The sequence below is a fragment of the Aphelocoma coerulescens genome, chromosome 1A (genome assembly GCF_041296385.1).
Source record: "Aphelocoma coerulescens isolate FSJ_1873_10779 chromosome 1A, UR_Acoe_1.0, whole genome shotgun sequence".
Classification (NCBI taxonomy): Eukaryota; Metazoa; Chordata; class Aves; order Passeriformes; family Corvidae; genus Aphelocoma; species Aphelocoma coerulescens.
In genome coordinates, this window is record NC_091014.1 from 6,450,418 (window position 1) to 6,476,020 (window position 25,603).

At 39.8% G+C, this 25,603-nt stretch overlaps 1 protein-coding gene across 4 annotated transcripts in view; it reads left to right on the forward strand.

The window, feature by feature from the left end:
• CELF2 (CUGBP Elav-like family member 2) overlaps window positions 1-25,603 on the forward strand; it is a 375,542-nt gene that overhangs the window by 239,190 nt on the left and 110,749 nt on the right. For all 4 annotated transcript variants that reach the window (XM_069034697.1, XM_069034704.1, XM_069034714.1 and 1 more), the window contains one exon: window positions 5,743-5,939. In XM_069034697.1, coding sequence (XP_068890798.1) covers window positions 5,743-5,939 — 197 coding nt within the window. The remainder of the gene's footprint in view (window positions 1-5,742; window positions 5,940-25,603) is intronic.

Consider the following 25,603-nt stretch of genomic DNA (forward strand, 5'->3'; position numbering starts at 1 on the left):
GTAGCTCGTTGTCTTAAGAAAAATTACATGTTTAGAGATAATTTCTGTCAATGTGGCGGCAACACAGGGAAAAACATCTTTACATTTACCACTGAGTGCTTACACGAGCACTTGAGTATTGTTAACTACCAAGAAGAATGAAATCTGAGCATTGTATGTCAGGTATTAAAGCCATCAGGATTTTCGTGTAGTTCATGTGTGTGTGAGTGCAAGTGCGGTTGCTCTCTGCTGGGTGGATGAAGAATTGCTCATCTCTTTGTTAAAGTCTTTATGGGGCTGTGAGATGGATTGCAAGTCTTACAGCTGCTCAGTTGTTAGCCCTGCTGATGGGTGCAGGGAAGCCTGGTGATAATTATTTTGTAGACTTTACTGCCTACATAGGACTGAACATCCTGAGGTTTTTTTCATTGGGCATGATTTCAGGGTCATTTAGCAATTGCTGTTTAGGATATGTGTTACTTAATAATAATTATAAGTGTTATTAGAGTCTAACAGTTCTGCCAAAAACTGTTGTCGACAACACGCTACAGCAGAAGCAGTTAATGATTTTTGAAACATCATCTTTCCTTCGAGCTGCTTTTGAGCAAGTGTGCTGCGAAAATGCTGATGGGCCAGAAAGCATCTGGAGATGACTTTTTTTTCCCCCAAAACACAGAGACCTGGTCATTTACGGCTTAAAAATGTTGCACAGCTTCTTTTTCTATTTGTCAGAGGTTCTGGCCCTTATTTTGCTGGCCAAAATCCAATGTAGGTAATTACCTTCTGTGTCTATAAATTGCAACCCCCTGCAGTTTTCAATTGTGTACGGTATTGTTCTATCCTTCCTGGCTGAAATTGTTGTGTGATAATGCTCCATGTCATTAAACAGCTACCGTCTGTCACCTTACGATGAAGTCATTCCTCTCTAAACAATGAGTTTATAAAGCCCTTTTGGGTCCTTCTAGATAAAATTTGCTCATAAACCAGCAATTATGATCTTTGGAGTACAGTAAGATGATGCTTGGCTGTCTCTCTTGACAGCAGTCAGAAGCCTTCAAACGGGTGTTGTCTCTTTTGTCAGCTTGTGTGATATCCTGGCAGTGATGCCACAGCTCAGATGTAAATACTTCATTACTATAAAACCTTGGTGCCTGTAGATACCTCTGCACTGGGTTGGATTTAGTTGTCATTACATTTGGAACTCGTTTGTTATCATGTTCTTGTTCTGTTGGCTCTTAGAGGGAACTTGAATGTCTTAGACCATGGAACATGAAAAATGCAAATCCTCAGCAAAATGGTAAAACCACAATAATAGGGTGAGGATTGCAATATAAATTAACCAAAAAAGAACAGTATGAAGGTTCTGGGTAGGGTTAAAAATAGATTTGAAAACAGGTCTCATGTAACTCCGTTTGGCCCCATTAACAGCTGTTTTTCAGCACCTGACTTGACACTGGGATCATTAATGGAAATGAACGTGGATTAATGCCAAAGCTCTTAATGGTGATGAATTTAAGAGAGTCTGTTTTGATTCAGACGCTATTTTGGAAGGCTACCTCTCTGTCCTCAGTGGTCAGTTCACTTTTAGCAGTCCTGCAGTAATTAAAGATATGAATGGGAGAGACCGAGAGGGCATCTACTAGGTTTTTTTCCGGTGCTCCTGCTGAAGCAGCAGGGATATTAAAACAATCTCTGGCTCCTCAAGAGTGGCCCTGTCAGCTTGCTGAAATGATGGAATGGTAGTTAGGTTATTAGAAGAAAAATTGGCACAAATTGAGAGAGAGAATGCTCTGGCAGCAACCACAAGCAGCCAGCAACTCAGTGTCTTAATCTCTGCCCTCAGGCTGCTCTCTGTGATACAGATGACACCTTGTCAGTGAAGATGATGTGCTGGGTCACCCCTGAGTCCAGTGGGCTAAATTGGCCATGGAGGGAAGGATTGCTACAGTGTAGAGCCAGCAAGCCAAATAATCTAATTTTTTTCTTTTTTTTTTTTTTTTTTTTAATCTATGTCATCATTTGGGTACTGACAGTAAGTGCCAAGGGATCCCATTCTCATTAGTGTCCCCTAGACACAGCTATCTCTGTACACTTGTGCTTTCAAGAAATAGTCCTAAGCTTTCACAAGAATTGCTTTGCTTCCTTCTGGAAGGTTTTACATGTAGTTCTCTTTTGTCTTATAACTTCTTGGGTACAGGAGAAGGGGAGGTGAGGGAAGGAAGAAGACACTTCCTCTGAGAGCCACTGTGTTGGCAAAGAGAAATTAGTAAAAACCCTACAGCTGTTAGCAGCCAAGAGGTCTTAGTGCAGAGCAGTAATGTCCACTGGGTGAAGATGAAAGCTGGGAGAAGATAATGGAATTCATCTTTAGCAGAGATCATTTACAAAGGATCAAGAATATTTGGCTTAATTTTGTATGGAACCAACAAGCTCTGTAACAACTGAACCATCAGGCAGGTATGATGTATAGTTTTGTTCCTCAGTGGAGCCTTCAAGTACACTGCAGGGATCAGATCCATAAAATCTATACAATAGGTGGTTTTTTCCCATTGTTATCTCTCTGCTGTTTTATTCAGTTGTTCATTTTGTCTGCACTGGCTCTAGTCCTACTCCAGCTGCCAAAGCTGGGTGAGGATACTTCTGCAAGTGTCACTGCTGCAACAGTGTTCATGGGCTCCTCAAAATCCCAACAAGTCAGACTTAGATTCCCCCTATGAGGTGTCTGAGAGCCTTAGTTTGCACTGAAATCAAAGGAAATACAATTTAGGAAGGAGCCCGGCTGTGTTTGCAGAAATGAGTGCCCTCTCTGTGGCCTGAACTTGTCTGTCAAACCCCCAAAATGTTGGCAGCTCAGTCAAGTCCCTACTATGTGGTAGAAAAGTATTATAAAGAAAAGCCTAAATTATGCTTGGTTTTTCCCTAACTCTGCAGGAGTTAGTGGATTGATAGAGCTGTCAATGGACGGTGGAATTTAGTCTGGAGAAGTTTTAATGACTTACTCAAGTTAATGCAGGCAGTGAGTGACAAAACCTGTCCCCTGGAGCTTTGCATCATAGTTTATGGTACCTATGCCTTGAGTTAGAGCCTTCAACCAACTTCAGCCAATAAAGCATTTAAAGAATTTGATCAATTCAACTTTGGTCCCAAACAAAGTAAAGAAAGGGCTTAAACATTCTGTGAATTTAGAAGAGAGCTTGGCCTGTGCCTAAACCTTTAGCTCAAAGCAAGAACTTGATGTTAATGGGGCCATTAACCTGAGAAAACAGGTATTGGTGTTTGGCTTTGTGGTTTCCTAAAAAGCTGGCTGATTAGCAATGGAAATTCTGGGGCTCTTGGTTGTAAAGCTGATTTTGGTAAAGGAAAAAACAAAGGAATAAACTTGTTATTCTTTATTAAGCATGACCCTAGCTGTAATTTTGGGCTGAAGTAGCAATTGTGTATGGATTTCTTAAAGAAGGGCTCCAACAGAGAGAACAGATGAAGGGCATAATTTAAAATGTAACTCAATACATTTTCTCAATGCAAACAACACAGAGAATAAATGAAGTGAAAAGTCAAGTCAATTTCTGAAAGAAAAAAGTTGACCAAGCTCAGGGCAGAGCTGGGAGCTTAACTAAACTTATACCTTTTCTTTCAAAATAATGTATAAGCGTTTTCCCCAGTTATTTTAAGCTATGGGTCAGGGATTTTTCAACCTCCCTGCTAGGGAGGTTGTTTGACAGATTGGGTTTTAGGTAAAGGAATAGGAATTGCAAAGAAATAATGGAGTGATTTTCGAGAGGTTTAAGTGTCACGTAGGTGCCTACTGCTCCGTGAAAGTCTTGAAAGTTGTTCCCATGGAGTATCACTCGAGTCAGTCATGGTTTTTCTGTTTCTTGGCAATTTTAAGGGGGTGGTTGTTTGGATGGTTGGCTTGGTTTGGCTTAAGTATTGTCTTTTCTAAGTCACAATTTCTGCAGTTGTACTTGTGACCTGTAGAACTTACTCAAAATGAAGAGCATTTGCAAGACAAGATATTTGTACATGAAATGTAATATAAAAGTTTGGACCAAATCTTAGAGTCTCTTCCTCAGGCAAGATTCCCACTAGAATAGATAGGAATTTTAGCTATTTATGAGTGTGATAAATGCTGTTGTCTGCTGATCTGTGTTGAAAGCACTTCACAAGGGATGATCAAACTTCTTGCTGGTGGTGTAAAATGTGCCTTCAATATAACTTTCTCCTTCCTGCCTGTAAGCAGGGAAAGTGCTAAAGTTAATACGGGCATATTAATGTGTTTAGGTGAATTATGCTTTCAAGGAGATGAAACACATGAAACTAAATAATTTGTCCTCACACAGGTTATAGCTGTGAGACAGGGGAATTGCACAGGGTTGTTTTCTTCTCACCACTCTTAGATATTTTTTTTTCACATGTAAAATATGATTTTCATCTGGTTGTGCAGATTCTGAGCTCTTCCAAGTCCTCCGGTGGGCATTCACTCCTGAACAATCATCAAACGGAGAAATTCTAATTAAAGCCAAGTTTTTTGAAAGTGGCAGGTGGCTCTGAAATGCCTGAATTCTGCCATGATCAGCTTCTGACATTGCTGCATACAGGCCATTTGCCCCCTCTCCCTGGTGGAAAGGTGGGGGATGCTGGAAAATTCATGCATCATTAGTGTTCTTTCTTGAAACTGAAGCATCCAAAAATCATCAGCATTTATGGAATTTCTAGCCAAGTAATTAGTTGGAACTACTGTCCTTAATTATCAATAATGCAAGGAGGGGAGCAAGGGGGGCAAAGGGAGTGATCTATTTTTACTTTTGTTCAGTATTTAAAATTATTTATTTTCTGCGTAAGAGTACAAATCCTCCTAAACCGTGATCTATCATTTGTCTCCCAGATCAGATTATTTTTTGTTCCAAAGTTCTTTTCCCCTGAAAAAGTGTGGTTGTTTTGAACTTGGATGTAGGATGTACATCTGGAGAGATCAGATAGACTAAGAATTTACAGGGGGTGAAAGTGTTCAAAAATTTGATCTCCTTTTGCAGGGGAAAAAAACTTTCTGAAGCAGCGTTTTAATTTCCACAATGAAGTAGGCAGTTTTGCCACTGCCATCTCTTTTTGAATTTTGTTTTTTTTATGGCAGCAATAAACAATGTGCTTTAAACTGGGTCTCTCCAGACTGTTTTTCCTTTTTAAAGAGCGTAGGCAACTAATCGGCAGCAACCAGCCACATAGCTGGAGTGTTTTCCATTCTAGGCAATATCATACTAATTTGATGCACACATGGATGCTTCACACAATCTGCAGATTCATCGCTGGCATCTTGCATTAGTCATCTGACAGATTGCCAAGTGTTTCATACTCCTTTCATGTGACTTTATTACAAAACACACACACATAGACACACGCACTGCCTTGTTTCTGCCAGTAGCCAGTTTAGTGAGAATTCACTGCAGTTCTGTTTACAACAGCCATGGAGAGAAATCTGCACTTATTTGCCACTATCCTCTGCTTTAAAATGCAGAAGTCCCGGGTTGTGTTGTGCCGCTCTCATCTTATATAATGACATTAAGCAGCAGCCTGCAGAGAAAACCAGACTCAATGAAAAATGTAATAGCATTGTTTTTTGTTCGTAATACTTATGCTATTAATTAAATACTGATTTTTTTTTTCTGCTTTGTGCCAATTGACATCATCTTCTGCATCTAGTGCACATGAAAACTGCGTAGTCTCCTAACTTGCCTTCTCTTTTTAATCTTCTTTTCCACTTTCTAGTAACGGCACAGCTAACAAGATGAATGGAGCTTTGGATCATTCAGACCAACCAGACCCAGATGCCATTAAGATGTTTGTTGGACAGATTCCCCGTTCGTGGTCAGAAAAAGAGTTAAAAGAACTTTTTGAGCCTTATGGAGCTGTCTACCAGATTAATGTTCTCCGAGACAGAAGTCAGAACCCTCCCCAAAGTAAAGGTACAGTAGTTAAGCTCTCTTTGCTTTCAGTTTGTTTGTTTTCCCGATTATCTTGCTTGCCTTCAGCATTTCCAAAGAGGTTTGCATCTGGGCTCTCTGTTTTGTAGTATGCTGTGTTTAGTTATGCAGCAGTCCTAAGAGGAAAGGACTCCTGAATCCTATCGGATATTGCCTCCCTCCTCTTCTTAAATTGAAGTTTAATTGTCTGTATTCTGGAAGCGTGCATTCCAACTGTGCAAAAAAATAACAAAATATCGCTCTCCTTGTTTAAATTATCATTGCCAAGAAATGTGGAAATCTGAGCAGTTTCTTCCCAGGATTAGCTCATGAAAAATATAATTTTCTATTTCCTTTCGTTTCCTCTCTTTGCACCCCAGGTGGGAATTATTTTAAGGATACAAAGGGGAAAAATGATAGTGGTGGGTTCCTGCCACATCATTGCTCCAGCAGCAATAAAAATTACAGTCACCCTGCTCTTTTTCCAAAATTTTTTCTGCAGTCACGTTAAAGGATTGGTTTTTGGCACTGATACTGTTGTAAATGAAAGGGTTAGTTTTCCTACCTGCATTTCCCCTATACACATCTAAAGTATTTGGCCCTAACTATATTGCTTCCTTTCACTACGTATATCTGTGCTTATTTAAGTGTGGGAGAGTTTTGTGTATTATAGCTGTTTAAGTGTGATACGTGCTTACATGTAAACTGAAAGTGAGTATTTTGTTTCACAGAATGCATTTTTCTCCCTACCTAGCTGTGTATTTTCATTCAGGTTTGGTACCTGAGAGCATTGCTACCGTTAAAAATGATTAGCGTAGCTCAGAGGCAGACCTGGATGTGCATGTGTGTGCCTGGCTGTAAGGTTGCTAGACAGTTGCTCCTTCATACTGCACTCCTGCCACTGACTCTAAAAACCTTCAGAGCACACATGCTATGGAGAATATCACAGAACAATTTTGTGGGCTCGCAGCAAAGTTAACAATGCAAAACAGCCCTCACTGGAGATGAGAGGTGGCTGCCGTTGTGGGAGGCACACAGCACAACCTCAGGCGCTCCTGTGCTTTTGGGTAAAGCACTGCCAGGGCTCAGCATATCTCCCTTGCCCTGGTACCAGGCAGAGGATCCTCTCAGTGCCTTCTTTTTGCTGCCCAGTTTAAGCAGTCGGGTACTTTGAGTGACCGTGGTCCATTTTGGGTTGCTTGCATCTCTCACTTCTGGTTAAAAGGCTTGGTGCATTGGTCTCACGGAAGTGTCAGGGAGGGGGTCCTGCTCACTGTACCTTCCTGCTAATCAAGTGTCTGTACTAGATCACTCTTTCCCTTCCCCATCCCTGGAAGCGTTCAAGGCTATGTTGTGTTAACAGCCTGCTCTAGTGGAAGGTGTTCCTGTCCATGGCAAGAGGGCTGGAACTGGTTGGTCTTTAAGGTCCATTTTAACCCAAACCATTCCATGATTCTGTGATTCAGAAGCAGAAGGTATGTCTGGTTGGAGTGTTTCAGTGTAGTTCTGCTTCCAGCCCAGGATTGATGTATTGTAGCATGTACCCCCCTGCTGTGTTAGCACAGAGCCCTCACCAAATGTCTTTTTCTTGTAATGCTTTAAGAGGTCAAACAACTGGATTTTCTGCAGTCCAGGCTGCTATGGATGAGCAAACTCCTCCTTAGTTTAAACCAGTAAAATGCTGAACTTTGAGACTCATCCATTTGGACAGAGCTGATTCCTGGGTCACAGCAATGCCTTCCCACTAAGCAGTAAATGAAGTGAGACTGATATTGTGGTCAGACAGAAGAAACCCATTGATTCCCATTTCTGGAAATCAGTGTACCTGTCCATTAGGCAGCTGAAAGGCATAAGTATGAAGCATAGGTCATGCAAATCATTGTAGAATTATCAATGTTTGTAGTCTCCATACACAATATCCTTTTTGAAAGGTGGCTAGATTTTGGGGATGGTTATTGCTTGGACTCTTTTCAGCCACGCAGAGATTATACTTGTCACTTCAGGCATTATATGTTAATTAATGAGTAAATGAAATTAATCCTGAAGACAGGCAGAATAACCTTCAGACTTGCTTTTCTCTGGTACCAGCAGCAAGCTCCTCTGGTGGTCAGCTTTTCCCTCGGAAGCCTTGGAGGAGTATATCTCCATGCTGGCTCTATCCTTCCTCCTGGCTGAATCTGCCAGCAAGGTTTCTAGAAACCTCTTGAGTTTCTTGTGGCTATCTCTTGACTAGGAATGATCTTTATTTTCTTAATCCAGTAGCACAAAGGACTCTGTGTGAAAGATTGTTAAGAATGCTAGAAACAAACCAAAATATTGCCCTGAGGAACATCTTACAGTCTTCTTTTCATCACAATGCATGAGAAATACTTCATGTATGCTATCTAATTGGCACTTAATAATGAAACTGAATTTTCATTTTTTGTTTGGAGATAACAGAATTATAGAAAATCCTGAACTGCAAGGATCATGGAGTCTAACTCCTGGCTCTGTACAGGACAACACCAAAAATCACATGTCTGAGGTGGAGTCAAATTCCATGCTCCTCTTATGTGTAAATACCCACACAAAACAACCCTTTTTATTTAATTTGAGCTGGGTGGATTTGGGTTGTGCCAGGCATTTTTCTGCCTGCTCAGCCTTTGTATCACCTCCAGTTGTGTAGAACAGTCCATCAAGGGGACCATGTGGTAGGGTAAGGTAGAAAAAAGTGCATTTTTCATTTCATTGCATGGTTGGGACTGTGTGTCAGGCAGAACATTCACAGCCTGGTGTCACACAGATATTTTCTCTGCTTATGCTGCAAGCCACGAGTTGCAATGACAGGAATGCAAGTTGGTGTTACTACACCACACGGGGCGGGGAGCAGTTCAGTTTTGCTCTTTAAAGAAAAGCATTTTGATTTTCAAAAGATTTCTCTCCTCTCAGACAAGGGTTGTGTATTTCTGTGAGCTTGGCCAAAGGGGCTCCTCTAATTTGGACAGAGTTTTTCTCTGATGAACTGGTTATGAAGCTGCAATCTGAGTCTCTCCCAATTCTGTCAAAAATAACCATAGGCTGCTTCTCTCTCTCCTGCTGTTATTCAGACTGTCTTTCATACCCTCCAACGACAGACGGCCTAGTTCATGTCTTTCCTCCTTTTTTGTATTGCTTGCCAGCTCTGCAAAGCTGAGGCTGGAGGAAGACAGGTAGAAAGCCAAGTTTACCTCACTCTGGAAAACCAGAGGAAAGCCATCTTAATTCCACAGATGTATTGATACTAATGCAAACATTGAAGATTGGCTTTATTAATTGGGAGCTTCAGGAATGGGTGCATTCTAGGAAATTGCTCATGCTTTCCAGAGTTTGCATTTCTCTGCTTCTTTTGGATGTGTGAAAGACCTCAGCAAAGTAATTTGACTTTGTTTTTATCCCCTGTTGTTTTGTAAGGCTTCTTCCTCTTTCTGCAACAAGAGAAATCCGGGGGATTAGGTAAACTAAAGAACTAAAAAATAAAAAAAAAAAAACAGGGCAGGAAATTCTGTACCACTGAAATAAATGTCACTTTTGGCTTCTGGGGGCTAAGGGGATTCAAAGTCTGGGCAGATGATCAGCCCTCTCTGTTCCCAATCCACCTTGCTCCCTTTATATAATTTATTCTGGATGGGTAGGTGACTTTTTTCCAGGGTAGTTGTTAAAAAGAGCTGCTCTAATGCCTCAAATGCAGCAAACTCTGTGTGCAGGCAGCACACACTGCCACCGAGATCTCTCTTCTTCCTGCTGTTTTCCTAAGCCGGAAAGATTTCCTTGGGTACTTTGGTTTCAGAGTCCAAGTGCTGAAGCAAGCAGATGGCACAGGGCTGCTTTTGCCTTTTGAAACACAGCAGAAGAGTCTTGGGCCAGATCCACTATGTCCTTTTGGCACCTTGCCCCTGTTTCAATACCTGATAATTCTTGTAGGGATCAAGATCCCCTAAACCATCTTTGTGAGCCTGAATCTCTTTCTGCTGCCATAGGAATCACAATGCAGAAAGCAGGGAGAGGCACCCATGTGACAACTGACTCTGTATTTGCTTGTAGCCTTTTACAGTCCCTTTATCAGATTAGAGGGAGGCTGCTGAGTGAACAAGGATGTACTGTAGTTAAAGGCCAGTGTTTATTATTATCCTATTTAACATGGTAATTTAAGTCTACCAGGAAGCGAGCAGAGGAATCTGCTGCATATAGGAGAGAGTGGGTGGGCAAGGAGGCATATAGGTATATATAGTCATGTGTATGTAGAGAGAGAGAGTGATATGCATACAGGAGGCAGAAGTTACCTTGCTTGCTTGGGCACCATTTCAGCCTTAGTTTAGCCCTTCCAAAATAGTCTGGTGCAGGCAGGGGGGACAATTCCTTTCCTCCAGCAGGTCCCTCTCACAGTGCCCAGTAAAGTAGGAGAAAAGGGAACTTGGGCAGTCCTGCACAGCAGCAGAGCTGTGGCACTCGGTTTGTCACACGGCCCCACCCTGAGTGTCCTAACCTGCAGCAAAGACCTGCTGCTCCTTGTTCCTTGCCTGCCCTTGCAACACCAGCCAGCCAATTGCACCCTCTGCTCCTTCAGGCAATTTCAATACCTTGTGTTTGGCAAAATTATTTTAGATGCTCTCTAAAAGCTCCCTTCAGCCAGCACACCAGGGGCCAGGGTTTCTTTACACGTTGTATCTTATTCTGTGTTTTGAATGCTCTCACTGGCCCACGTGAACAGTGTTTAGCTTTTGAGATCAGATGAGTTGCACCATGAGCACATTTGCTGTTGAAATGGCACAACATGTGACCACAGCCACTGTGCATCTGTGTGTTAGACTAAATTTCCGTGAAGGTGGCTGACAGATATTTTTTTACTATGCAGACTTGAAATCTCTTCCTGCACTGTATTAAAAAGTGCCTTGCATGTTATTTTTTTAGTTGGTGCGTTGTGCACTATAAGAAATTTCATGCAACAAAGACTGGCAAAATCCAGATGTTGTCATTAAATACAAGTACAATGGGAAAGAAGTGTGAATGATAAAGTTGAATTTTTAACTTAAAGTTTCTTACTGTAGGATGTTTAAATTTAAACCTTAAGGAATCTTAAATCTATAATTTTGAATGGGTTGTAAGTAGCATTATAGAATATATTCCAGATGTGAGCTAATTTTTATAAAAGGTAATTCCTACTCGACAAATCTGATGGAGTTTTTCAAGAAGTTTCTGTGAAAGTAGACAGGTTTGAAATCATCTAATCAAGCTGGATTTCCCGGGGGCATTTCACACAGTGTCACATGGGAGACTAATCCATGCAGTTGCTGGTGAAGCAGAGAAGGGCCCATTTCGAAATGGAGAAAGGAGCTGGGTAGATGATCGAGGGCAGATTAGAACGGGGAAAGGTTGTGGGCCAGGGGAAGAGAGGGGATGATGATTGGAGAGCAACAGGGACTGTTATTGGAGATCAATACTTTTTCACTCTCTATGTAAATGGCTTTGACAGAATGAACCACCAACTTGTTATCCAACTTTTTGGATCATGAAGACGGGACTAGATGGGGGAGAAGCCACCTGATAACCTGGAGAAAACAATCCAATACAAAGAGATTCTGCTGGGTAAAATGAACCATGAGCAAGAGTAAATTTTATTTTGAGCGAACATATGTGTTGAATGAGTGTGTTTTTCAAAGATTTGAGAGCAGGAGAGGATTCGAAGAGTGCACATTTCATAAAAGGACTGAGATGATGTTTTGTGTCTGTGTGGTCAAAAAGGCACAGAAAATGCGACGCTGTTTGAATGGAAGCATTGAATAGAGCTTTCAAGAAAATACTGCGCCACTTAAAGAAGGGTTTTTTTAATCATGCTTAAACTACAGTTACCAATATTTAGTACCATTCTATAGAAAAGGGCAGAGGTCCAGAGAAGAGCAGCATGATTTTGTATGAAGTCAGGAAGGGTTGAGCCATGGTGAAAGGTCTAAGAAGGTTAACTTGTAAAGGGCTTCAAACATTGACTTACAAGAAAGCTAAAAGGGGAAAAGCTGAGGAAGAATACAGGATTGTACCTTGGTTTGGAAAGAAAAAGTTATAAGGGGATACAATTGAAGTTTCTGCAGTATGTTGAAGTGCATACCAAAGGCAGGAATAGATAAGCTCTTTCAATTAATATTAAACCCAGGGACTGCACAGCGTAGACTTAAGACTGAGGAACAGCATGCCAACAGAAAAAAAATTCAACTTCTCAAGTCAAACTTTCTTTCTCCACTTTCAGAGCAGAGAATGGCTTCCAGAAGAAGCAGTGAGAAAAGTTCCAAAAGAAACTTTTCTTTTGCTCCCTTCCATTTATTGTTTTGAAATAATGCAACTGGAACAGGACGTGACACGACCACTCCCCGTGTCCAAGTGCCATTTCACCCCATAAACAGGACAAGATGCCAAGGCTGCAATGGACACAGCTGTCAGTGGCTTAGCTATGTCCAGCATGAAGAGGGGCTGAGATTGGTGTCCCCTGATATTTTTGCATTGCTTTGAAGAGAGGGAGCGGATGAGGATAACATCCCATTGCGTACTTGACTGCAAACCTCTTGCCCACATAAATCTGTCTCACTGTATACTCCCTTCATTGACAATGGCAAGAAAGTCAGCCCCTTTGATAGCAAAAATTATCACAGCAAACCCAACCCAGCCAGACAGAGCAGAAGTAGTGGAAGATATTAATGAAGACACTGTAACAGGAGCAGGGGGCTGTGGTTGCAGGTTGAAAAGGGTAGAGGGTCGTGGGGAGAGTTGGGTAGAGGATTTTTCAGCTGTAGTATTTAAATATAGAGGCAGCACACAAACCTTGCCTAAGCCTTGTTTCTGAAGTTCCTGTATACAGCATATGAATGACTGGAGCTGTAGCAGAATGAAGCTTTTTTTTTTTTTTAGGTATCTTTTCCATCCCTATTTTTATGGTATTTATCGCAGTGGGAGCTTGGTCCAGAAATGACGACTCTAGGTATTGCTGTAAGAAGTTAATAAAAACAATACATCTCGAAGGGATTAAAGTAGATCACTTTGGGGCTCATTGGCTGCAGTTTCATAGCAGCTTAACTATGATTTACAACTGCATATTAATTTTAAAAATTAAGCTAAGACTGTGTAAGCACATTATTAATTACATCTATGCTGAAAAAAATGCATAAACTTTAACTACATGGATTTTTTTAGGTGAATTGGTAGAAAACCCATGTGCAGACCAGCCATGAAAAGAGCAGGATTTCATATTCCAATTGTAGTTCTCTCTAATGTTCATGTCTGATAAACACTTGGGGAAAAGGCAAGTTCAGTAAAGCGGTGTTTGAAAAGGACTTTTAAAACTTCAATTTGGGCATGCTATTATGTTGGCAACTTCAGCACATCATTCAGCATTTATTTATAGAATATTTTAGAACATCTTTAAAAGAGAGTCCCAAATGTTCTTAAAATATAAATGTGTAATCTGTTGTTTGTAATGACATCACTTCATTGGGGAAAAAAAACACGTAGGCAGGCAGTTAAAACAGCCCGAGCTTTCAGCAAAATTGAAAAAAACAACTAATCAAATTGCTTTGTTGAATGTGAATAATATGCCAAACCTCAGTTTCTCAAATATATAATCTCAAAGGCGAAAATCGTAATGCATGAAAAAATCTAAGTCAAGTCATGCACACACTCGCACGCAGGAATTAATCAATAGATATAATACTCAGACATAAAACACAGGCATGTTTAAGTATTTTCAAGATTGCTGCCTACGTTTAAAATACATACATCTATAAAAGTTCCAGATACTGTCAGTTTGATATTCATGGTATCCAGTTTCTTTAGTTGCATATTAACGCTCACATCAATGAGATTCGACCATTTTATGACGTTGTGGCACTGAAATTCTTTCCTCTTCCAATTTTCTATGACATGAATAAACATACAGTATTAATCTGCTCGTCACATAAAAAGTTATGTGAGTTTTTGTTAAAGGACAATGGCTTCAAAACAAACCACACAACCCTTCTCTTGTTACGTAGTGTTCCTGATTCTACTCAGTTCTAATATCAAAATCATTTGGTTCTAACACAAGAGGAGGTTTTGCAAAGGATTTGAGGACTGGTCTGAAATCTTCACACACTTTGTCAAGGGGCTCCAAGTAAGAAAACATTTGACAACTGAGAAGTGTCAAAAATGAAGTGCAATTGGAGAGTAGCCTTATGAGCATGGATTTCAGCTGTACTGCATCTTCCAAATCTCTCATTTCCACTGCAAAAACAGCATTTTATTGCTTTTATCTTCTGCTCCTGTCACCCCACAAAAATCAGTCACAAGTGCCTGTGCACATATATGCACAAATAAATAATAGCCTAAAATTAAAACCCACAATGAAGGAAGATTTCCTTATTAAAAGATAGAGGGAGAGACTCCAAGGCAGTAAGAATTTCTCTGTCACTGCTGAGATGATGTGAGAGACATAAATATTACAATGATGGGTCACAATAAAAAGCTAAAGACCACATTAAAATTTTAGCATAAATATGTCATCAATTTTCCTAGTCCTTAACATGAAATTTAAACCCCAGGAGGGCCTTGAAAGGATGTCTGCTATTCTTTATAATTTTGAAATGCATTAAAAGCAGATATGTATAGCAGTGTAAATTAATTACTATTTCATTACTTCCATCTTCCCTGCACCAGACCTTGTCACCCTGTATATTTTTTTGTGGGAGCAGGGTAGCAAGAGGGCAGATTTGGGCATGTTTTGGGTCTGGCAGGATCCACAACCTGCTCAGTGTCAGACTTCAGTGATACAGATGCTATAAAAGGATGTGCTGTGCCAGTTGTAGTATTACTTTTTTTTAGATATCAGTTTCATAGTGCACTGTAACCATCAGCATATTTCAAAAGGATAGCAAATAATTCCCCAAGGATAAAGTCTGGTAGTGGCTTCTAAGCCTGGTTTGAGCTTAACTCAAGCCAGTGAGCTGTGGGTGGAAGGCTGCGAATGCTATATAAATCTCCTGGTCCATCTGTCTTGGGAAAGAATGCATTTTCAGGAATCTGTGTCTTTCTAATTGCTTATAAAAACACTCTGAGACAAGCCAGTGAATAAATTAAATTTGAATGTTTCCAGTGGATCTTTTCAGTTTCTCACTGAACTTAATTACTGTCTAATCTATGCCCATGAGTATGCAGTTTTAAGTGGGACGTTAGACTTTCACTCTGCAGATTAAACTCTGTGGTGCATAAATTCATTATTATTTGTGGAAGAGAAAACTTCAGTGTCTACTACCTTGTGGTTTTAATTTAAAATAACTACTGCATCCGAGTCAGGCATTCTTTTAGAGGGCTAAGAAGAGCTGTAAAGAGGTGGAAGATGTTTTCTAATAAACCGTGTCTCTTATTCACCCAACTGAATTGGGAAAATTTATGTTTCAAACAATAATTAAAATCTCCTCGTAGCTCAAGATGTCATGCCTTCAACTGCAATTTTAGGGAGCTGTACCACAATAGGGAGTAGATTAATTTAATATACTGCATGAAACTTTTTGCTGCAAGGATGAGTGTGGCACCGTAAGGAGCAGCGCTGCTGCTTCAGCCAGACATCTCCAAGTGTTTTGCAAAGGGAGACAAATAGCATCACTCCATTTTTACCAGCTGGAAGAATTGAGATACAGAGGCCTGGGGGGACTTTTCCCAAATTTTTTGAGTCACTTTGAGCAGGCAGAGAATAATGTAATGTCTGTGCTGGTGTCATTTTGCCTACATCAAATCTGCTCCCTTCGTTTTCAGAGCGTGAATCTCTGAGCTGGTTGACACAAAAATTTTGTTATGTTAACACTGCCCAGGTGAGATCTGCATTAGTTTATTTACATATTAATCGGATCTGATGAGAACTGCAGTTAGAAAACAAGTGTGGAGCAGACCCAAAGGCACCAGCTCTAACTATTCCTATGCTCCCCCTAATTAATACAATGAGTCTTAAACAACAATCTTCCTTTATTATTTGCAGATCATGGGATATAAAAATCATTGTAGATTTAAAATGGACTATATTAACCCAAGTAATTCCACCAGGACTTGAGTTTCTATAGTGAAAAGTGTTGTGTTGTCTCTGGCTCAATTAGATTTTTCTCAGTGTCAATTTTAATTCACTTCGCCAGAGTGTGGGGGAACTCTCAGTGGAAGGGAAAATGTTGCTTCTGAATGAGAGTCTACTGTAGCCCACATTTTATTTAAGAGTTTTAAAATGCTTTGCAGTCCCCCATTCTCCCTTGAACGTCTGCTATTGTGTGCCATAAGAGCTGAACAAAATCGCTTGATGTTTCTTAATGTGACAGGCATCTGAGTCTGAGCAGGAGGATGGAAATGGGGAAAGCAGGGTCCTTGGTCCCTCTTTTTATTTAATACTAAAAAAAAATTAAAAAGTCTTTGTGAGACTTGGCAGCCAAAAAAAATTATGTCGAATCTTTCCCACCCTTCCAAACACCTGCCCATGCATAAAGAGAAGTAAAAACTAGGCAGCAGGGTTTCCTTTTGCAGTGCTGAGCTCAGGACAGAGGTTGAGTGGCCTCAGAAGTTGTTTTTTCCCCTTTAGATTTTGTATTTCCCATTTCCCATGGCTGTCAGCACTTTGGTGTGCATTGCTTGGTTGTGCTCTGCTTCATGCAGAGCAACCCAAAATTATTATTTCTTCTCTATTTCAAAGGGTAAAATCGAGTAGATCTCTAATTTGAGGATTCTTCTCATTGTGAGAAAGAGAAGACAAGAAAAAGAGCTGTTGGGGAAGGTTTACCCTGGAAAAGGGCCTGAAATGTCTGCTGTGTATATGTAGGACTTTCCAAAATGCTCTTTTCCATCATGTTCAGCAGTTTTCTCTTCCTATCTATACACTTGTCCTTCCCATATTTCATTAAATTCTCAAGCCTTTGGATTGATGGGTAGTTGTGCACACACACTGAAGCTTTACTTCATGTTTGGGTGGGTTTTGGTTTGTGTACTGGGGTTTTTTGGCTGATACCTCCCATTTTCCAGTTTTGCAAGTGATTGAGACTGCTTTCCAGTATATCACTGGCTACCTATAGGAAAACAGCTGGGACTGTCACCAAAACCAGTCTGTTGGGTCAATGGATGTGAACCTCTTTTCTGATTCAGACAGAAGATGATGCCACAGCGTGGTGCTCAAGTGCCCCATAGCTATAAATAATGCCAGCTTGTGTATGAAAGGTAAATATGAAATTGTCTCCATGGAGAACGCCTTCATGTTTTTCAGAAGAACTGTGCAAAACACTCTATGAAAATTCAGGTTTCCAAATGTGTCATCTTCCAACCTTTTCACTTCCAACAGTTTTAGCTTTCCTTTTCAGTTAGCATGTGATGCCTTTCTGTGCTTTGTTACTTGCTAGTTCTCGCTTGGGTATATATTGAGTTAAAAGGTGCTGTGTGAAAGTAAGAATCATTACTATTATTATTATTATTATTATTATTATTATTATTATCATCATCATCATCATCATCATCATCATTTAGATTCTGCAGTTTAAGTAGTTCAAAAAAAATCTCAAAACTAAAGGTCAGTGTAGCTTGTAGGTTTACACATGCACAGTACAAGTAACCTTCAGAAATTTCCTCATGACAAGATAAGTGCAGCAATTATATTTAAATGAGTGCCAGAGAAAATTTCACTGTAAACTGCATTAGCTGGAGAGTGTGTGCTGTAAGAGGATTTAATTGAATTAATGTTACTTACTATCAAAAGCTCCATCTAGTGTATTGCCAGGTCTCCTTATTACTAAGAATAATATTTGGCTCATAAAGACCCCTGCTCAACTAAGCACACAGTCCTGATGACTTCAGCAAGTGATTAAAATGAAAGCATTTCCTTTACTGCTTTGCTGAACAGAAACAGGCTGGGAGCTGGGAACAGGCACTGGTGTGTGTACAGAGCATGGAATCACCAAGCCCTTTAACAAGGCTCTTTATGGAGATTCCTCTCACCAATGGTTTCCCAAGTGTCTCATAGAGGTGTGGTTTTGGCATGAGTGTCCTTTCCAGCTTGAGTGCAGTGGGTTTGGGTCATGGCTGTACCAGTGATGGAACCAAGCATTGTCTGGGTGTTGAAGAGAGACTCAGGGTGATCCATCCTGGGGCTTGGAAGCCCTCCACAAATAACAGCAGTGATGGCAGAGGGATTTAATTGAATAATCCTGGTGATATTTTTAATGCTGTTATTAATTCAGGACTCTCACTCTTACATTATACAGATGTGCCACAATGAGATCCAGAGAGGTATTTTGTGTGACTTCCTACATAAAAGCAGAAATGCAAATGAACTGCATTTACATATTCACATGATATAAACAGAAAACTCAGACGTGTGGAAACACAGGGACATAGCCAGAGACATGCTTTAAACCATGGATAAAGATATCCATAGTTTTCCGACTCTTATGTTTTAACCATTAAGGAGAAAATGTGATATGTTGGATGTTTTAGCAGAATATTTTTGAATGTCAAAAAAAAATCCCATTGAAGCCTGCGTCTCCTTTATGTTTGATATTATTTTATTTTCCTTTCACATGCATTTTCTAAAAAGCGAATACATGAAATCTAGCAGAAAAAAACTCTTTTATTCTCCATTCATTCAGCAAAAAAAGCAACAAAGAAAGAGGGCTTGAACCAATCTTTTATGAAAATTGGGAAACAGTAAAATAGTTTCTACAACAAGTCTCTTTATTGTTGGCTGAATCAAATGGCAAAAGTTTTTATTCACCTACGCATCTTATATTTTAACAAGCCACATGTCACTCCTGAGCTTCACCCACCCATATTTCTGTGTGCGGGTGGCATTCTGGTACAGTCAGTGAGGCCATTCAAAGGAGTTACAATCTCCTCTTTCTTTTTGTGGTGTTGTTTTGGGGGGGAAAAAGAAAGAGTAATTGCCCGTGTTAACTGATGTTCATTACACAGAATTGTTTAGCTCTCTTAAAAAATCATTGATCCGCTTTTCCCCCGTGAAAGTACTCAAGGTCTCAGTTCACAAAAGAGAAATCAGCATGTAAAGCAGCAGCCTGGCAATCTGTGCTGCAAGGAGCAGAGTGCCACGTTCTGTGCAGAAATGTCAGCTGGGTTTGCTGTCTTCAAAAAAAAAAAAGACAAATATTTAGTAAGGATAAGAAACATTATTACTGTTGCAGTCAGATGTGATTTCGGGGAACAATCTGTTTAAGAGTAGGCATTTTTTTCTCATACATTTGTATGTAGTGTTCATGATTGAACATTCGTTAGGTAACATCTGGCATGAGCTGTTCCTCTTTCTGCCTAAGTTTCATGGCTTTGTTTTGTATTTGAGAAGGATATTACAAAAGGTAATTTGGTGTCTCATTCCCATTGGTATGGTTTTAACTTTTGAATTACTCCCTTGAAATAGGAGGAAGGGGAAAAAAAACACCATTTGGGTATTTTTAATTGGGAATAGGCAGTCTTTAGATTTCATGGCGAGTGCCCATGGTACATTGTGTGCATGCAGCAAGTCAAAAGTGCAGATGCAGACTAGGGTCCATGAGCCACAGATAACAAAGGGACCCTAAATCTGGGGCTCCAGCCTTGTCCACATGCTCTTATTATCATTTACTGTTTGTATTGCAGATGCACATAACAGATTGTACAATATGCTGTACAAACAGATTGGTAGAATGATCTTTGTCCTGAAACACTGACAGCAGAGCTGAACAAGAAGGATTGACAGTATGCCTGCACTGAGAGTTGCATGGCCCAGACGCCAGTTTTGGGCCCATGTCCTCAACAAAAGGGCTTTGTGCATCTTTGGTGAAGCAAAGGTCTGTTCTTGCTGATCTTACTGTAAAGGGCTGAAATTTTAAATAAGAATTAAAAGAAAATAGCACAAAGATCATTAGAGAGTGAGTAGGAGAAGGGAATGTGCCTACTTCTCGCTTCTTTTTTTTTTTTTTCTCATCTAACAGCATTTCTTCTACACTTGCCAAATCGAGTGTGTCAAAGGAGCAGACTTTCAAACTTTGGATAGTTGCTCCAAGTATTGGAACAAAGCCCTGAAAAGAAAAGGCTGGGGCACACAGGGCTGAGGTTTTGGTGACCTGACTGGGAGAGGCACTGCTCATGGAAACTGTGATGCTTTGGAAATGATAGGGAGAGCAAGCTTGCAAACTTGGCTTGCTCTCACAGGGCTACCCAAACAGGAAAAATCCTAATACTTAATGTCTTTTTCATCATCCACGGCATGCAAAGAGATCATCCACTTATGCCCTGTGTGGTTAAGAAAACCAAGAATTGCTCACTTATTTATTGAAGTAGCTAATGTGCATTTCAAAGTGCCTCAATGTTGGCTTGTGGGGGAAGGAGGAGTGAACATTAAGATTAATTTCAATTAAAATATTTTTGTGGGAATAGTTTGCTCAGTGAATCTAGATCATCTGCAGCTGGCAGAATAATGATATAAGCCTGTTTATGTGTTTTATTAAATCAGTAAACCACATGAAAATGGAGGTGCTTTGGGTTGTGCACATAGCTTTCAGAGGATCTTTGCTTAGGGACGAGAAATGATTTTGCCATTTAAAAACACTTTTGTTTCTCTTTCATGTGAAAGTGCTCTCTCACTAAAATTATTAAAGAAAACATTTTTCAATTCTGAAGTATTGCTGATATTTTGGCAGTGGCTGTGGCTAGTAGTCCAAGGGGTGGGAACTGCTGAGCACTTGGTATTTAAACAACTCATGTTGACTTTGTGGTTAAAGAAGTTTTATGGCTGGATCAGACATAACACTTGACCCACATGGTTTCTGGTTTGAGGTAAGACTGTACATGAAAATGCCAGAATCCAGGGCTCAGCATCCCTGGCTGCTCATGGTAGAGCCACTGTGGCCTTTGTCAAGAGGGGTGGGTCTACTAGATCAGGCGAGACATTTTGAGTTCCAGGATGCAAAGGTCTCAGGTTTGGAAACCTAACTTGAATGAAAAAAGCCCTGCTGGTTTATCCAGCCTGTTGTCTGCCAAACCTATGCTTGTTCTGTTTAGTACATTCCTAAATGTTTTGACTGATTTTATTTGGAAGTGGGCTATGGGACGCTCTTTCCAACTCCCCCCCAAACCCCCAAGATTAAATGTTTTATTATTGTACTGTAAACACACACAGTCGTAACATTTTTTTGGTGTTTCAGTGCCCCCATTTTATTTATTTTCTGTTGTATAATCTCTCTTCTGTGCTAATATTGATGAATTGGAGGGATGCGTTTTCCATCATGTAAAATAGTACTGGGGATAAACTCTGCCTAGGATTTTGGCTGACCCCTTCATCAGGCTTAGCTCAAAAATTAATTTGTCGTTACCCAGGTGCTATGCACTAAGCTTTATTGGCATAGAGGAGCGTCACATCCTGTATGTTCTTTGGAAGGAAAAAAAGTGATCATATAATCACTGAGACAGTAAACAGTCATTTCCAATCTAGTAATATTTTATATGAACTGGCACTGTATGTTGTATATCATCCATCTTGCTAATCCTTGTTCCACATTGCCTCCCACTTGAGGCCAAGAACATTACAGCTGTGCCAGAGAGTGGGTGGAAAAATAGCCTTATTATTAACCTAAGTTGAAAACATAATGGCTTTTTGAATGTCTTCATTCACAGATGCAGTCACACTAAAATATTAATACCCTTAAGTGTAGAGAAACAGAACTTTCATTTAAAATCCATTGTCCATGTGTGTTGCAAAAGGGAAAGCCTTGAAAGTGTTGTGAATGCCCTGTATCTTTTGTTTTATGTTTTATCCTTTAAATGTCAGTATTCTGCAATAAAGGAGCCAAAATATTCTTCAGAGTAGGTTTTGAGCAATGTTGCTGCCATCACTAACATTGCCTTGTGGTAAGGAAAAAAGAGTTTCTCCAGTTTTCTCTTTGTTTTAAAAGACTGGTAATAACTGAATGGATATTGAAACACACATAATGACTTTTTAGTACCGTGATCAAGCAGGGCTGCATTGCCAATGTCAGTGTTTGTTTAAATTTCACCCCCAGAGGGATCAGAAATATTTAAGATGCATGTGTTTTCTGGGAGGAACCATCATAAAGAGTAGAGGAGAAAACTGCAACCCTCATCTGATTAATCCTCAGAGCACCCCAGGATCCCTGATTTGCAAGCAGAAATGAGGAACCTAGCAATGAAAACTGAGTAAATTTGCATCACAGCATCACTGAAAAGACACAGAAAAAGGAGGTGGTGCTCTTCTTTAGTTAGAGTCATGGTTTGCCTTTCCTAACTCTGTAATTTATTTCCATGTATATCTTCCCAGGTAAAATATGAATCTTCTACAAACCTCTTTAGGGGATGTTAGAATTGCTCCTGAAGAGTATTCAGAGAAAAAAATAAATAAGTCTTGATTGTACTAATTTATGACTAGCATGGAAAAATGTCCCCTCTTTTAAAAATGAAAATAAAAGGATTAAAACTTCCAGTGTACCAGGCCATGTGTTGTAAATTAGCCTAATTGTTTTAGAATTCAGAAGTGTTTCATCATTTTAAATTGGGCTTGTCTGATATTTAGTTCCACATTTTTTACAATTCTGCAGGACTAATATGTAGCCTGTTGTTGCACATGAAAAGCTTTTTTTATCCTAATTTTTAAGACTGATGGAATGAGAGGAGGTTGACAAGTAATCACTTAGTTATCTCTGTGTCAAAGCTTGTGATATGCTTTATAGTGAAAATGTGCAATATGCAGTTCCAGAAATAATTTTGCTCTACATTATGGTTTATCTTTCTGGCATACAGAATGCAAGAGTGAGTAATTCTGGAGTCTGATAGAGGATTTCAAATTGCTTGGAATTATCTTTAAGTTTCGCCTAATAAGTCTTAGCAGGAGCCAAAACATTGTAATAGATAGGGGCCTCAATATTAACAGGACTGCCCTCCAACCACATCCTTATTTGCCCGTATCCCATTTCATGTGGGAAAAGAAACTTCACATTTTTAGGGCATTATTTTGCACTTTCTCTGTTGATCCACTGTACTCTGTGGATAAATACAAGTAACCTATGAGTAGGGCTTTGTGTGAAAAGAGCAAGCGATGCTTGTTCCCTGTAAGAACTTGTGGTTGCAAGGCTTGTTTGACAATCTAACCTGTAACCCACCATTTCTCAGCTCCCATCCAGGAAAACTTTGCATTGTTTATGCTCAGCAGAGATATTTTACACAATAACAACATGTTGAATAAACGATGAGGTCACACTGTCAAGTTAACTAAACAACCTCTGGTACCAAAATACGATCACTCAGAGATTTTATTTTGTATTTTTTTTTAGCTTGCAGTTAAGACTGGGGACTTTGTTCTAAAACTCTCTGAGTTTTGTGGTAGCAAAGCTGCGCACCCGTGATATTTTGTTGGACATGTTCCTGTGGCTGCCATGGTGACCTGCAGAGAACACCATGCAGAATCCTGCTTCTCCAAATGTGATTAGATACATTCAGGAGCCGCATGCTATTGATGCCAAGGAACACTGAATAGTTTCATCTACTTTGCAGACAAGCTTCAGTGCAAGCCCTCCTGCCATTGCCTGCTCAAGGCCACCTTTGACAGCCGCAGGAGCCAACACACCACTGTTTAGGCACTCGTTTTATTTCTTTTCTCTATTTTTCTTTCTCCCTCTGATTAAGTTGCCAATCATCCAGCTTCTTTCTCTTCTTGTCCTGATAAGTTGCCAATAATGTCATACAGCCTATACCTCTAGAGCCAGGTATTTCTCTTGTCGTAACTTGAAAATAGGCTGCTGGAGGTTTATTTTAAATCTTGGTCTGTTTAAATGCCACATCTTGATCTTTGGGGAGCCATAGGACCTATAGATCATGGTACTCTTGTTTGGACTTCTCTGAGCTGGTATTAACTAACAGATTTACAACATGTCCTATGCATCATCCAACACGGTCTCAATATTCCCTTCCTTTAACAGATGTTAAACATTCGTGAATAGATTTTTTTCATCAGTTTTCTGGGACATACATGGTGATAGTTGCAAGAAATAAATAGTCAGTTCTATGAAGGCTTCTGAGGAGAATAACATATTTATTTGTATGGCATGTGGGGTTTTATGTTTTTGTCTGCTTGTCAAATCATTTACACAAAGATAAGTAATAGCACTATTTCATAAGGTCTTCAAGGCATAAATAGCAATAGGAAATTAAGCAAAACTGAAAGTGTTTACTGTGAAAAGCATATTTAAAATATTTTTTGTGAGATTTCAAAATAGTTTTTTTCAGGAAATGATGGGAAATCTGATTCTGGGAAATCTACAGATAGAACATGATAAAACTTTGGAAGAATTATGTGTGGAAGTGTAATGCTGTCCTCTCTGGGAGAGTAGCTTAGCTGAATTTTCCTGCCTCTAACAGTCTTATAATTCTATTAAAATTGCTTTCCTAGATATACAAGATAACACTTTCCGCCAGTATTTATACTTTGCTAGCTCATTTTCCAGTCAGAAGGAAAAGACTGTATGAATCATCTTAGCTTTTCTCTCTCATTTTGGAAGTACGTGTTACACATCTATTCCATATCTCCCTTCATTGATTTTACATTAGTTAATCATCAGACAAAAATAAAGAGGAATAATAATTAACTAGGCTAGCAAGCAGTCTCTCCCCAGAAGTGTTTTCCTTGCCCTGGTGAGGCTGCCCGGGCAAGGTGAAACGTGACCTATAATTCTTCATCAGGACACTGCATTTTTACACTGTTAGTCTGTGCCAAACAAGGTTCTGTGCAAGAGGCAAACAAGAGGCAGGTTGGGAAGTGGTTGTGAGATACCTCTCAAATACCTTTGAGCTTGAGCTTTCTGAGCATAGGTCCCCCACATGAAGTGTGTTCTTCGTTCTCATTGCTTGTGCTCATTAAGTGCTGCCATTTATTTTTGTGTGCCTGCACAAATATATGGCTTTATTACTAAAGTGGTTTGTTTATCTTTGCTGCTGCTGCATTTATTTTAGCACTCATCTAAACAATTAATTAGGGAAACACTTGAGTGCCGAATACACTTCTTCAGATACCACTCAGTTGGGTTTTTTATTTATTTCCAGGAGCATCAAGCATTTAAAAAACCCCTATCTTTTGCATTTTTTTTTCTAACCATGCCTTTTTCTCTCTTTTTTGAAGTTTCCACAGCAGAGTACATTGCTTTGAAAGATCATGGGCCCTGTTGAGAGTTCAAAGCCAAGTAAAGATGATGCTTAAAGTTCAAAGGCTTGGTGGAGCTGCATCTTCATCTGCATAAAATTGTTTCAACTGACTAGAAAGATAGAAAAGTTGCCAGGAATCACTTCTATTTCTTTTTTATTATTATTATAAAGAAAGCTTAATTGGGGAACAAATGTGTCACTGCTAACAAGTTCAGGCAAAGCGAAGCTCCTTAGTTGAAACACTGCTTGAAGGTGCAATGCAGGAAAGATTTGACATGTGCTGTGACCCTGTGAGAGTGAAGCTGTGAATGCCTAGAAATCAATACAAGATGTGCAAGGGTTCATGATGTTGAAGTCGAGAAAGAGTTGAAAGTGTTTGACTGCATCTTGGGCAAAGGGAGCAGGGAGTGTGACGGATTCAGACAATGGATTTAGACCCGAATTTTAGAGATGGGGAAACATATTTATCAGGGGGA